The sequence below is a fragment of the Desmodus rotundus genome, chromosome 4, assembly GCF_022682495.2.
Source record: "Desmodus rotundus isolate HL8 chromosome 4, HLdesRot8A.1, whole genome shotgun sequence".
Taxonomy (NCBI): Eukaryota; Metazoa; Chordata; class Mammalia; order Chiroptera; family Phyllostomidae; genus Desmodus; species Desmodus rotundus.
This window is the reverse complement of record NC_071390.1, coordinates 170,519,123-170,533,461: the sequence shown is the minus strand read 5'-3', so window position 1 is coordinate 170,533,461 and position 14,339 is coordinate 170,519,123. Positions and strand designations below refer to the sequence as shown.

At 39.6% G+C, this 14,339-nt stretch overlaps 1 protein-coding gene across 8 annotated transcripts in view; it reads left to right on the top strand.

Moving 5' to 3' along the window:
• SLIT2 (slit guidance ligand 2) overlaps positions 1–14,339 on the top strand; it is a 317,606-nt gene that overhangs the window by 247,670 nt on the left and 55,597 nt on the right. For all 8 annotated transcript variants that reach the window (XM_024573636.4, XM_053922868.2, XM_024573635.4 and 5 more), the window contains 7 exons: positions 983–1,149; positions 1,849–1,981; positions 5,256–5,324; positions 9,147–9,218; positions 9,735–9,806; positions 11,223–11,294; positions 13,925–14,088. In XM_024573636.4, coding sequence (XP_024429404.2) covers positions 983–1,149; positions 1,849–1,981; positions 5,256–5,324; positions 9,147–9,218; positions 9,735–9,806; positions 11,223–11,294; positions 13,925–14,088 — 749 coding nt within the window. The remainder of the gene's footprint in view (positions 1–982; positions 1,150–1,848; positions 1,982–5,255; positions 5,325–9,146; positions 9,219–9,734; positions 9,807–11,222; positions 11,295–13,924; positions 14,089–14,339) is intronic.

Genomic DNA, 14,339 nt, shown 5'->3' with positions numbered 1-14,339 from the left:
TGAGAATAAAGAATATTCGTAGATTAAGACACAGAACTCAGAAAGTGTCAAAAAAAAAAAAAAAAACCCTCTCCAAACAGTGTATTTCAGTATATCAGTAGCTAAGGAGCAGTGTTTAAAATGATAAATCTTACGACGGATTTCATATCCTGGTAATGGTGGCATACTAATCTAACTCAAAAGGTAGTCAGGAATTAAAAAAAAAACAAAACATGTTCAACATAGCTCAAGTCACTGAAGAAATAATTTGAAGAAAGCATCCATTCCACCAGCAAAGCACTTAATCCTCTTTCCACCTAAAATGTGACATATTACATGGGGTGCCTAATTCGTGCATATTAAATATGGCATGTTTGTACATAACAGAATTGTCAATAGGTTGGTGCTGGAGCGGTGAGGGGCCGAAAGTCTGGAGATGTGTAGAAGTAAACTCATTTTTGTAACTGGCATTTAATCAGCTCAGCTGTCAGTTCAGATGGGAAACCTATTCTCTGGAGCAAATAAGAGATGGAAATCTTGAAGTGACAAATTAACGAAATGGCTGTTGTCAGGTTAAACTCAATAATGTAAGGTAATCAGCCTTCATCTCTGTATTAAGTTATTACATTATCAGGACAGGGAGGTCTGGCAGTGACTCAGATCCCAGACAAGTTTGAATTCTCTCTAAATGAGATGTCTCTCAGGACCCCCTGCATACGCCCTAAACAGCTGCCTTCACTTTTTATTTTTTGCATGAAATTATTTGAAGAATTCTTGTAGGAAAGTGTTGTTATTTTGTACATTTCACACATAAATATTTTAGCAAAAAGAAACACATCTTGTATGTTGTGATTGAGTGTGGATTGGGGACTGAAGAGGAATATGGAAAGTGAGAAGAAACCATTCCAAAAGAAATAGTATGCAAAGTGGTAGCATGGGGTTTTGAGAAATAAGAAAGTGACACCCTGAACTCAACTCTGCATTGTTTGCATGTGGCGTTTAGAAACCTCTTGGCCAACCCTTTTAACTGTAACTGCTACCTGGCCTGGCTGGGAGAATGGCTCAGGAAGAAACGAATTGTCACGGGCAATCCTCGATGTCAGAAACCATACTTCCTCAAAGAAATTCCCATCCAGGATGTGGCCATTCAAGACTTCACGTGCGATGACGGTAAGAAAGCCTCTGGATGGGCCTGGAAATTATTGTGCTAAGTGAAACAAGCCAGTCAGAAAGACAGATGCCATACGGTCTTACTTATATGTGGAATCTAATCAACAAAATAATTTAACAAACAAAATAGAAACAGAAGCATAGATGCAGAGAACAGACTGACAGCTGTCAGAGGGGAGGGGGCTTGGGGGCCTGGGTGAAAAATGGTGCAAGGATTAAGCAAACTATATATATGAACGACATATAGACACAGTGTCTATATACAGTGTGATAATATCCAGATGGAAAGGGGGTGGGGTGGGGAGAGGTGGAAGTGGGCGAAAGGGGGATAAACGGGGGGTGGAAAGAGACTTGACTTCGGGTGGTGAGTGCGTGATGCAGTGTGCAGATGATGCTTTATGGAGTTGTACACTTGAAAACCTGTACGGTTTTATTAACCAATGCCACCCCCCAGTAAATTCAATAAAAATAAAAGGAACGCCTAGCCAAATCCTGGGTCACTGGGCATCATGGTGACTGTTCAGGTGCTGTATTAAATGTATGGTATCCATTGGTAAACCCTGGAAGCCCTATACATCAGTGATCATAGGGTTCAAGACTGGTGCTTGCTGTGTTCGGAGCATGTCAGAGCATGGAATCGCTTCTCACGTCGGTAAAGCCACAAATCTGGGTTTTCCTGTGTATCTTTTGGCAATTTAGGAAATGACGACAACAGCTGCTCCCCACTCTCCCGCTGCCCCACGGAGTGCACCTGCTTGGACACGGTGGTCCGATGTAGCAACAAGGGCTTGAAGGTCTTGCCCAAAGGAATTCCGAGAGATGTCACTGAACTGTAAGTAGGCGTGTCTTTCTCTATTCTGAAAAATTACTATGTCCCACTCCAAGGGAAATGGGCACCAAACAAAAGGTTTTAGAGTCCTGTTTGCAAATTACATTCTGCGGGCCTTCAGTTAACATCACCTTTTAAAACCTTAAACAAGCAATAGGAAAGCTGGTCCAGATACCCTTGGGAGATGCTGGTTGGGCATGTTTCTCTGCTCTTCCCTGCCGGATTTCTCCTGCTAGGGTGCACTGCGAAGCACCAAGAGAGGATGGCGAAAAATAAGGATGCTCCCACACCTACATGTTCCTGTAGCCCTTTTCTCACCGAGTGTCTTGTAAGATGTTCCATCAGTGCGCCTTGGGGGATGCTGTGTATTTAGTTTATCTTTAGTGTCTGAGATATTCCATATGGTTAATTATTCCTCACCACTGCATCCCTTAGGAGAATATCTCACCATATGGGATACAATAATGTCTAGGGGGTAAAAAAAAAGTGGCATAATTTTTATCTTTAAAGAGAAAAACTGCCCTTTGGATTTGAATCGGAGTCCCTCAGTTTGTAAAGGGTTTGGAGACAATGATCTCTGGCATTTTCGTTAGTGATGTAACCATAGATTTGCGTGGTCAGCACAACCACGTCTCGGTGCTAAGCGCCACCCGCACCTCCTTAGCTGCCTTGCGCTCTGTTGGGGAACGGAAGAAATCAGAGAGTAAGCTGCTTAAATAATAATGCCTGCAAACTCTATTCCGTCCCTTTCTGTGTATACGCATGGGCAGTGTCCAAATGCTTGACTTGCAACTGAGTCATTTTGCCTCATTGATCTTTGTCTGTAAGGAACCGTATGTCGAAAATGATTTAAGTCCCACTCTACCTCATGCAAACGTGTACCTGTAATTAATGCAGCTGTGTACAACTACTCCAAATGAGCGGCTTTGATAAACTCCTGGCAACATGGAACATGGTTAATGAGGTTTAAGAAGGCACCGCTTCAGTTTTTCGAAAACTTGTTTTCAAATCACGAGCCATTCTGTGAATCCTAATTTGGTCCTGAATTAACACTTAGACAAAAACCGTGTGATCTTACCATATGTACCCAAAAAGTCCCTCTTAGATTTGAATAGTTATCAAACGATAGGTTTCCCTCTCTTACTGCCAGTCATGGTTGTTAATTAACTGTAAGCACTGCTTTGTGTGTGTGTGCGTGTAATTAAATACTCAACTCTTACTTTAATGTGTATTTATTTGTATCAGATGTGTATTTAATGTGTATCAGACGGTTACCCTCCGTCCAGAGTTGGGAAGCTAGATGCCTACAGAACACTCTGTACGCAAAGCCCTGGTTCTCGGAGCCCCCAGCCAAGAACAGGGCTCTCGGCAGGGCACTCCGATTGTCTTTGCTGCTGACACTTCTCGTATTGACCGGCCCCTCCCTTAGTCCTTTTACCTGGCTCCCCGTAAATGATTTAGAAATATGTACATTTTTTTATTTTAACATTCTTTAATTTCATTATGAAACTACATTTGAGAGCCTGCTCGATTCACGCCTGTCTATGCCATCAGCGTGTTTCCTCAGTCATACAGTCAAGTCCTCCGTCTTTTCTCTACAAAGTTTTAAAATGTAATCTTTGCTAAGGAAAGCAGGTTACAGTGCTGAGGAGATTAGCTCCTCTCTTGTGAATTCTAGTTTTACCTCCCAGAGAGCGTATTCTTAGAATTATACCAAGTCAGCAGGATTCCTCTGCACAGTGGAATATTGCATGCCTATATGCACTGTGCAGAGGAATATATATACATATATATATGAATATGAATATATATATATATATATGCATGGGCTAGTTATGTTAAATCATTAAAGCGTTTAGCAAAATATCATCAGTACAAATTTTAAAAAAAACGGTGTCTATTGGTTTTGATCATTTTCCCGTGATTTCCCTCTTGGGTTGTTTCACGTGTAAACATCCACAGCACGCTTTCTGCATCTTTTTAGCTTTCACTCAAAATGTTTTCTGGAATGAGGGGAGACTGTCGAGGTGTATGGGGTTATGCTGCCGTCTAGTGGCAAAGAGAAAAAATTGGCTCCAGGAGAGAAAGGAGGGAGGAGTTGAAATCAAAGTCAGAGAATTTGAGTAGGCAGGAGGACTCGTAACATGTGCAGGCTCTTAATCAAATGTTTATTACGTATTGTGATCATTTGTGACTATTACATAACTGTTTTCCTTTTGAAATAGTTGAAACAGATTGTTATCTTAGGCAGTTTCTCAGGCAGTTACTGCTCTATCCAGCAAAAGTACTACCCTCAGCCCTGGGCCCTGAGATGGACCACAGCGCGGGGGCAGGCGGGGTCACAGGCCCAGCGTGCCCAAATGGACTGCGCCAGATGACTAAAGCGAGTGACAGACATGCGTGCCCTTCACTGCCTATGTCCTGGGAAAGCACAGCCTTGGGAGGGGATGGGAATTATTCTGGGAGGGGGATGACATTGTGGATCTAACTTTAAGCATTCCTTTATTTTCGTGTCTTTCCAGTTATCCTGCTGATTCTAATCAGAATGGGGAAATTTACTTGTGTGTGGTTTGTTATTCTGCTGATTCTAATCAGAATGGGGAAATTTACTTATGTGTGGTTTTTTTATTATTACTTTCACATATATATGCTATAATTGTGCACTTGATAACTGTGATTTTCTAAGAAACCTCCTAAAATTAGTGTCATCAGGTAGCTATACAGTGGTAAAAACTATTTTTAAGGTATTATGAACTGAAATCTGATTATGTTTGAATTCCCAAGTGTCTCCTTTAAACCCCCTATTGTTGTTCACTAAGTGTATTGATACATATTAAGGCAGCGCAGCAAAGAGTAGTCTTGACCTCAGCAGGGAGGTTCTTCCAGCAGCAAACGCCTGTCATGGTATTAACTCTGTATCAACAAAAGCAACTGCAGACTGACTAAAAATGTGGTTATCTGAATGAACCTTCTTGCTGACGAGAAAAGGGTTGGACACGCGCCGGTTCTTAGATGGACCACAAAGCATGGGACTCAGCAGTCTCTCCTTGGTTTTAGAATTCAGTGTGGTGATCCACAGCAGAATTCTACAGGATTGGACAAAGCATGTTCTCCCCTCTTCTTCTCTTAAGTAGCAATCGCAGCTGGGAACACGCCATCTTAAAGTCAAAATGGCCAAGTGCTTCCTTGCCTCCATTGAGAGTGAGATAGTGTCCAGCTCTTTTAAAGTACACTACTGTTACTTTAATAAAAGATAATATTGTTTCCTCATTTGCAGGTATCTGGATGGGAACCAGTTTACACTGATTCCTAAGGAACTCTCTAACTACAAACATTTAACACTTATGTAAGTAATGTATGCTCTGTTTCTGTCTTTGACTTATTCCATTTCACAAAAACGGGGATGGCGAGGGGCAGAGATGTAGTGACCCTTTCAGATAATATAAATCGTTCATAGTGAGGAGCTCCCTCCTCGCTCACTGTGGTTCTAGTCACTGGTTGCTTCTTCACTGGGTGTCAATCAGGCAGCCGGGCCCCTGGTAAAAGGCCCTTCTCCCTTCAAATTACAAATATGATTCAGTCCATGTTTCAAAGAACTGGAAAAAGGTAGCAAATAGGACACTTCTGTTCACAATGATTATGGGCTACTTTATGACAAACCAAGGAAAGAAAGATAGAAAACAATATTTTTATTCTTGACTTTAAGCAAAAGTTGGTAGATGGTAGTAGTCTCACTGAAAATACAAATCTATCTTATTAGGTTTAATTCTGTTACATAATAAATTACAGATTAAGTTACGGGCTTCCAGGATTCAAATTCATTTTTGTAGCCCATATTTATTTCTACAGTATTTAAGAAAACTTGACAAAGATGCTGACATTCTGAATATAAATTTCAAAACACTGAATTTTTGTTAGTTTGGTTTGGTGCCCTAAAATAACATCCTTTTTGTTAATGTACATAAATAATAATTTTTTATCATTTAGAAGTTATAAGTAGAAGATTATATTTAAAACATACAAACATTTCAATCTAGTTATGGGCAAAATAGTTTTAAAAATATTAATCTTATCCTATATAATGTTACACTTATAGTAGCCTTGACAGAAATTGGTAAAATGTCTCACAAAACAAAATATTTGCAATAATAGTGAATATAAAGGGAACTACTTTATCTTTAGTTTAAGTCTGCCTGATTTTAGAATAAATGTGACTAATTTAGGAGGCAGATTTCTAGTATTCCTATAATAAGGCGGTTTATTCCTAATTAGTGAATTCTAGAGACTGAGGTAGCAGAAAATACTACATTTCTTAATGTAAATGTTAACCCTGAGAGGTGGGAGGTTAATTAAAATGATGTTGATAGTTTTTAATTTTCCTTAAAAATATGGGAAAACACTTTGTAAAAAGCAAACAGGCCTGTTTAAATGAAAAATTATAAAATTAAGAAAAAACAAGAATATCCTTTAAGGTGTCTTGTCCTGCCTTTAGTATTTATTTAATAGCAGCAAGAAGTAATTGTATACATTTTGTTCAGTTAAATAAACCATTAAATTGCTGCAATTTCCAAAGGGTCACTTAAGCAGAATTGGGTCATTTGTAGGACAGCATGTGATTGTTTAAAACCAATTTGAAAATGAAAAATGAGAATTTGCAGATCCACAAATAGTTTTACCAAGGAGTCATTATACAGCCACAGGCAAGTAATTTTGCTGGCAGAGGTATATTTATTTACATTTAAATTTTAGGTATGGCACTTTAGCGGTTAAGGAAATGTGTTGGGTTGGTCAGAAAGCCTGTATTGTTTTTCCATACAATAAAAGACACATTTTCACCAATAACTTTATTGATTTGAGTATGTCGGCTATCTCCCTCATGGTATGACATTGATTGTTCTTAATTACTCGCTTGATTTCATTGCTGTCAACTTCAACTACTCTACCTGACCATAGGGCATCGTCCAGCGAGAAACCTCCAGCATAAAACTATAAAACTTCACAAACCACTTTTGACACGTTCGATCATTCACGGCACCTACTCCATATGCTGCACAAATCTTTTTCTGTTTCAGTTGCATTTTTATCTATCTTGAAATAATAAAGCATAATATGAGGTCTGTCCAGAAGGTGTCCAGACATGTAATATGAAAAATAGAGACATTTATTAAAGAAGATACAAGATAAGGAAACATTATACATACATTATTATGTATACGTAATATACATGTAGGACAATGATGCCTCAGTCCCCTTCAAAGTAGGCACCTGGGGACCTCACAGTTCTCCCAATCTCCATCGACTGCCCTGTTGTATTTTCCTGAATCTCATCAATAGTCTGAAATCTCTTCCCTTTCAAAGGCGATTTTAGTTTGGGGAAAAGCCAGAAGTCATAGGGTGCCATGTCTGGGCTGTATGGAGCTGAGTCACCTGGGCAATTTGATGTCTGTTTCACCAAAAACTCTGCACAAGATGCGATGCCTGAGCAGACATGGTGTCGTGAGGAAGCTTCCAATCACCAGCTGCCCATCGCCACGTCCTTCCGAATCATCCGAATAGTCTCCACGGAGGAGTGTTCAAGCTTAGTCCTAAATCCGATGCAGTTTCTATTCACTCCACTCACTCAGTGATTTTGAAAGTGAGGGCCACCCAGTGCGCATGCTCACTCAACGGTCACTGCCACCCCACTGACTAGTACAGCGAAGTCATCATTGTTCATGCATGTGCCTTCCAGTCCACTCTCCTTGGCTGCCATGTTACATCAATATTGTGCAAACGGTTTTCATTATATTAACAATGGCTGGACTTTCTCCAGGCAGGCCTCGTATGCTGAAAATGTTACTTATTTTCTTCCATCTTCAATGTTAAAATGGCAACACAAAAATTCACCAATTCTGATAAGTGTTTTTAGAATGTATGCTGATATGTCACAGTACAATCTAACAAAATTGTTTTGAACAAAGTTGAAGACAACTAAGCACTACTAGAACTATCTTACAGAAAAAAACCAAATTTTTTGACCAACCCAATATTTTAGAGGTTCTAAACATTCCGACTATTGTCACAATTTTATTGGTCCATTTTGATGATATTTTGGTACTTTAATAAAGGAATGGATAATCAGCTTTTCTGAATCTTGAATTTATTGATTCATATATTTTGCTTCAGGAAAATTTAGTGATTATAAATACACACACATAAATAAGCATAATTTATTACCTATAATATTTCATTTATTTATGAATCTTTTATTTATATATTTATGCTGCTTTGGGGAAAATTAGTGAATATATAGATCTTCACTAATTGTATAACACTGTCATATATATGTATGTATGTATATTCATTAATTTTTCTAAAGCAAAATGCAAAATATATATATGTCATATATTATTATATTGCATTACATATTACATTTGTATATATATTATGCCACTATGTTATATATATATTGCATATATAATAAAAATAAGATCAAGTTCACTGCATATAAATTACAAGTCATAGTACAAAATTCACTTATAAATAACCATTTAGCATTTGCAAAAAACTTCACATCTCTCTCATTTGCTTATTGTTCATTAAACGTATTTACTGAGGACCTACCATGTTCTAGTGACTTTGCTAAGGGCAAAGTTTTTAACTGTGGCATTGTTTTTAATGATGGCATTGTGAAAGTAATTAAATGAAGGATTCTTTCAGTTATCAAGTGTGATTGTGTGTTAGGAAGGATATGTTCCAAGGAAGATAAAGTATGTGCACCTGATGGAACTTTCATGAACAAAGGTTTCTTTCTCACCCCTAAAATGTGCCCATTGTATTGGCTAACTGGCCTCCACATGTCTTTGCCCTGGGACGGGACAACCATCGCAGGGTCTGGGAGAGGAGGTCCCCGAGCCTTACAGGAGAAGAGAAAGGATATGGAGAAGTGAGCCCACTCAAGTCTGTGCTATAGTGAACCTGGCTCCATGCCCACACTTCCCTGGCCAGGGCAAGGTGTGCTGACCCTTCTAATTTCAGCAGACCGGGGCACGGGTAACATTGCAGTCTACTTCAGAGAGTTACCCAGTGTCTTGCTGCCATGACTGTGAAACCAAAGAACTCTTTTTATGAATCGCTAACATTTCAGTGTCTGTGATAACAGTAGACTCCATTTCTTTCTCTCTTTTAGAGACTTAAGTAACAACCGGATAAGCACCCTTTCTAACCAGAGCTTCAGCAACATGACCCAGCTCCTCACCTTGTGAGTGTGACAGTGCGGTACCGAGTTCTTAGTAATTCACTGGACACAGTGCGTTTCCTAGGTGCTGGACGTTCCCGGTAAACAAGACAGACAGTGCCTCTGCCCGCAAGGAATGTAGTGCTTGTCGGGAGGAACAGACAGATAATTCTGCAACAAACCAACAAATGCAGGGCATTGCAAAAAAACGTTGGGTTCTGTAAAACACAGAAAGAAGTCTGTCTGCTCGTGGTGGGGTTAGGAGAGATCCTTAAGCAGGCCTCTGGAGAAAGTGACTTCTGGGTGGGCGTAGTCCAGGCATCAGCACCCAGCACAGGGAGGAAGCTCTTGGGACTGTAGTTAGGAAATAATATGTTGTATTAGTGACACAGCACAAATATTTTTTAAAAATATGATGTGTCATTATCCTCAATTTCTAAGATGCTAAAATAACACTTTCATTAACCGCTTTATTTTAAAAATGATATTTGGCCATTTGGGGATGCCTGGGTAAGACAAGTCGGCTTACTGTGCTTTCAGGATTCTCAGTTACAACCGTCTGAGATGTATCCCTCCTCGAACCTTCGATGGATTGAAGTCTCTTCGATTACTGTAAGCATCTCATGTTCAACAAAATAACTCTTTTCTCAGGGGTTGAGTCTATTTAATGGTTTAACTGCTTTGTTGCTTCTTGGGTGTTTCAGATATATACATTAGGATTTACCACAAATTTGGAGGATTATATTTTATTGTATCATTCTGCCACTGCTTTGATTTGACAATATAATTTTCTCTTCTGTAATACTTCTTTTTGCTGTAGTTGTTTATCTGATAATGTATCATATTTAGAGGTAGATTTCATATAGAGTCAACTAATTTTAAAAGAAATATAGGAAATTTAGTTTCTTTACCAACTGCATAATATATGAATTTTAAATTATGTGAAATAAATATGACTCTCAATCCCAATACCCTTCCCAAGAATTTACTGTTATACAGTTTGACATTCTTTTCTGGTCCTCCTGTGTGTGCATTTGGTTTTATGTGGTGATAGAGGTATGCCCCTGGCTAGATATGCTTTAAAAACCATAAATAGAACTTGTTCTGCCACATCTTCCCTCTCCTGTGTTGTACGCCCAAATTTTTGCTATGCTGGACAGCACTCTAAAGAACATCGACAGGTTCGCTCTGGTGCGAACGTGCTAGTATTACAGCAGTGATTTGCGGTCGGAAGTTACTGTCGAGTCCACTGGGAGAATATCAGAAATCACTGTCGTGTTGTCCTGCACGCAAGATTTTGTCACTTTACGAGTTTACTTTTTCCACCCACTATTGACTGGAGTTCCTGGTTTAAAGCACTTTTGCAAATGTTGAATACTATTAATCTTTTTATTTTTGTCGTGAGGCAAATGGAACTTTATTTTCCATTTCTGCTTCAATTTGCAACTCCAATTACTAGAGCATTCGAATATGTTTTATTTGTTTATTGAACATTGGTGCTGATTAATCTATGAGCCTGATCATATCATTTCCCAGTTTTTATTGGGTACTTTTTCTTTTCCTTATTAATGTGCATGTCTTTATGCGTCTACCATTTGGGTCCAAATTTGCAGGTCTTTTCACAGAGGAATTACTCCTTGTATCTTATATATGTTGTAGATATTGCCCATTCTGTCCCTTACATTTAATCTTTCATATTATGAATGTATTTTATGTAGTCAAAAATTTGTCACTCCTTTTCATTATGATTTCTGAGTTTTATAGAGTACTTTCATTTACTACATTTTAGTTTTATTTTTTACACTTAACTCTCAATCTAGAATTTAATCTATGCATATGATGTGAGGTAGAAACTAACTTTTTGCTTTCCAAAATAGATACCCAGTTGTACCAAGACTATTTATTGAATAGGCCCTCTTGTCTGCACTGAGTTAAAATGCCTATTATAAACTGAAGTTACATATATATGGGGATTGTTCTGAACTTTCTGAATCCTAGGAAACTTAATTTTGCTCTTTTCGCTTTTAGTTCTTTACATGGAAATGACATTTCTGTTGTGCCTGAAGGTGCTTTCAACGATCTTTCTGCATTATCACACCTGTGAGTACCTAGTTCATCTTGTGGGTTTAGGTGTAAAACTGTCGCTGACAAGTGAGCTTGGAGCCCAAGTGCTGTGCTTCACCTTTTGCGGTCACATCTTAACATGTGATTAGTTTCACCTTTAACAAAAATGTGAAGATTTTCAATATAGATATGATGTACTCCACAAGATAGCCTTAATTTATTATTTTTGCCCTTACTCCCCATTAGCTGAGTTCTCTTCGCTTATGAAGAAATGTCTTTCTTCTTGCAAACATGGCTTACCTAACTTCCTAGATGACGCCTTTTCTCTTGATGTTTTCTGATTCTAGAATATTGGCTCTCCTTAGATTCAGTCTCTTCAAATCCAACTTTTCTAAGTCATATCCCAACTGTCACCTCTTCCATGAAGCCTATCCTGATTTGCTGAAACAGGATTCATTTGTTTAGCAAATATCACTCAACATTGACCATGGCACAATGAAAAAATTCATTCGACACATCTCAAGACTTTATAGTGTGGTAGAGGGAAATAGCCAAATCCTCATGTTGAGTGAAATGCTTTTCCTTTGTATCTCCATATTTCTTGGAAGTACCATTGAGTATAGAGTAAATGGGCCCCCAAACTCACCTAGGTCAAATTCCAGTATTCCGTTATTTTTAATTGTACGTTAAGACCATGGCAAACCTGGAGAAGTCAGAGGACCAGTCCTAGAACCCAAAGCGTTCTTAAGGCAGGCTGAATTGGCATCCACCCAGAGCAGTTCTCTGCTTTTCTTCAAATATCAACATCAGCTGGTTTCCGGTTCCCAGAAGAGGCTGCCTGCCCTGTTCGCTCTTGGCTTTGCCCTTCCCTCCAAACCCCAAGAAGACAAGAGGTGCAGAAATTGAGAAGGGGAGGGCAGAGGATAGGAGCAGTCATGCTGCATGTGAATTTGCCCTGTGGGGGCAGTGTTGTCACTGTAGGCCTTTGTAGGTCTGACTGTTTGGGGCCTTCCCTCAATGTTCCTTCCACTAACCTATGAGGTCCCGGGAGGGAAGACCTTCCTTGTTTTCATATTTGAGTCCCAACACCTACCTCAAAGTCGTGGTCAGGGCCACTCTGAAAAACTGCAGGGATGTCAGTTGCCTGAGACACAGTGTTAATGAAACTGGTACCTCGGGGTGTAAGACTAGCGCTGCTTGGCAAACGGAGCACCTTCAGGAGGGAAGTGACCATCTGTTTGCCTTAGGGCAGTGGACCAGACAAGGCTGCAGAGGAAAGGTGTGGCTGGAGCTGAGTAGAACATCCCTTTGTGTGACCACCCCCGACGAGGGCAGGCAGTTTGAATCTTCTCTAGTCAGTCACGTGTTCAATTCATGCTTTGTCTTCTGCTCCCTAGATTGTGAGGAGCTCTGCTCTAGTCATTTTTTCTTCTGTATCCCCCAACATGGTGAGGGCTTAGGAAAGGCCATTAAAGATGAGTGCAAGTGACTCAAAAACATCATTTTGCTCATTTTTAATTTAGTGAAGGGTTTGAATCTGACACATATTTGAGCATAACATGTAGTCCAATTTTTGGTTAGAGTTGGGCTAAAGTTAGAGTATAAACTATTATGGCTTTATAAGCATGTTTTGATGGTTTTTAATAAAAGAGTAAGATTAATTTTGCTTACACCATAGACCTAAAATATGACTAATTGGAAGTTAATTATCCATCAGAGTTTGTCAGTTTTTAAATGCCACTTTATGTTTCTCTTGTGCCCACACTTGGCAGTTTTACAAACCCATTGGTTAACTTCTTTTGCCTCAGTTTCTTCATCTTTAAATGGGATATTAATAATAAGAGGGATGCTACTTTGGGTCAAGTGGGGACATTCATGTAAGTGAGTGGTGTAGCACAGCTCCTGCCTATTGAAGGGTGCGGTCTGTGGTAGCTATTGTTGCGCTTACTTTTCCTGCCACCAGCACCACTGATGTGAGGACGGACCAAAGCTCTAAATGAATCACTTTGTGAAGGAACATGCATCCAACTGAAGTCTGAGTCAGCTCTGGTTGACCAGCTATATGCATCTTTATTATTTCATGCATATTCTTCTCTTTGTACTTACCGATTTTTACCCTGAAACACCCTTTCCAGCCTTTCCCACCTACTCGGTCATCTAAAAGCCTAGTCATTTTTAACCACCACTCCCCGCCCCCACACAGAGGACTTACCCTCCTTTCAGAGGCATCTTGTGAATAAGTGTTTCTACTGGAGCACTTCTAAATGACACTTACGGCACTTACGAGCATATGTTGCAGAAGGAGTTCTTTGGAATTAATGTGGTTTTCATATTTGAGTCCTCACAACCTAGCATAGTGATTGGGTTCTCATTCAATAAAATAATTGGCAAATGAAGGATGTGTTGATCTGCACCCAGTACAACCCTGTCTCTGCCAATACCAGGGGACTGTCTAAATTTCAGGTGACTGTGAGCACTGGTGACAACTCACTAAATCTCCACTGCACACAATTCAGGAAGATGGGGAATCCCGCTGCCACTATTTTCTTCTAAATTGTTTTTGTTCACAGACCTATAGGGATTTTCTCTGAGCATCACTTTACGTTCCTCAGAAAATAATACGTCCACACCGCACATGTGTGTGTGTGTGCACTTCTGTTTTCCAGAGCAATCGGAGCCAACCCCCTGTACTGCGACTGTAACATGCAGTGGTTATCTGACTGGGTGAAGTCGGAGTACAAAGAACCAGGCATCGCTCGCTGTGCTGGCCCCGGGGAAATGGCAGATAAACTGCTACTCACCACTCCCTCCAAGAAATTTACGTGTCAAGGTATGGTTTTCAGTCATTGGCATTTCTGTAAATAAACATCCACCTTATGAGTTTCAAAAGAAAAAGAATAGCATCTGCCACTAGATTTTAAAGGTATAGCTGCAAAGTCCCAGTAACGAGTCACGCTTTCCACTCACGCTTGGACAAGACAGAGCAGTTACCTGCGGCACCCAAGTCAAGAATTAGGCTTTTCAAATAAATTGCAGAAATAGTTCAATGGAAACTGCTAAGTTTTCTTTAAAATGCATGAA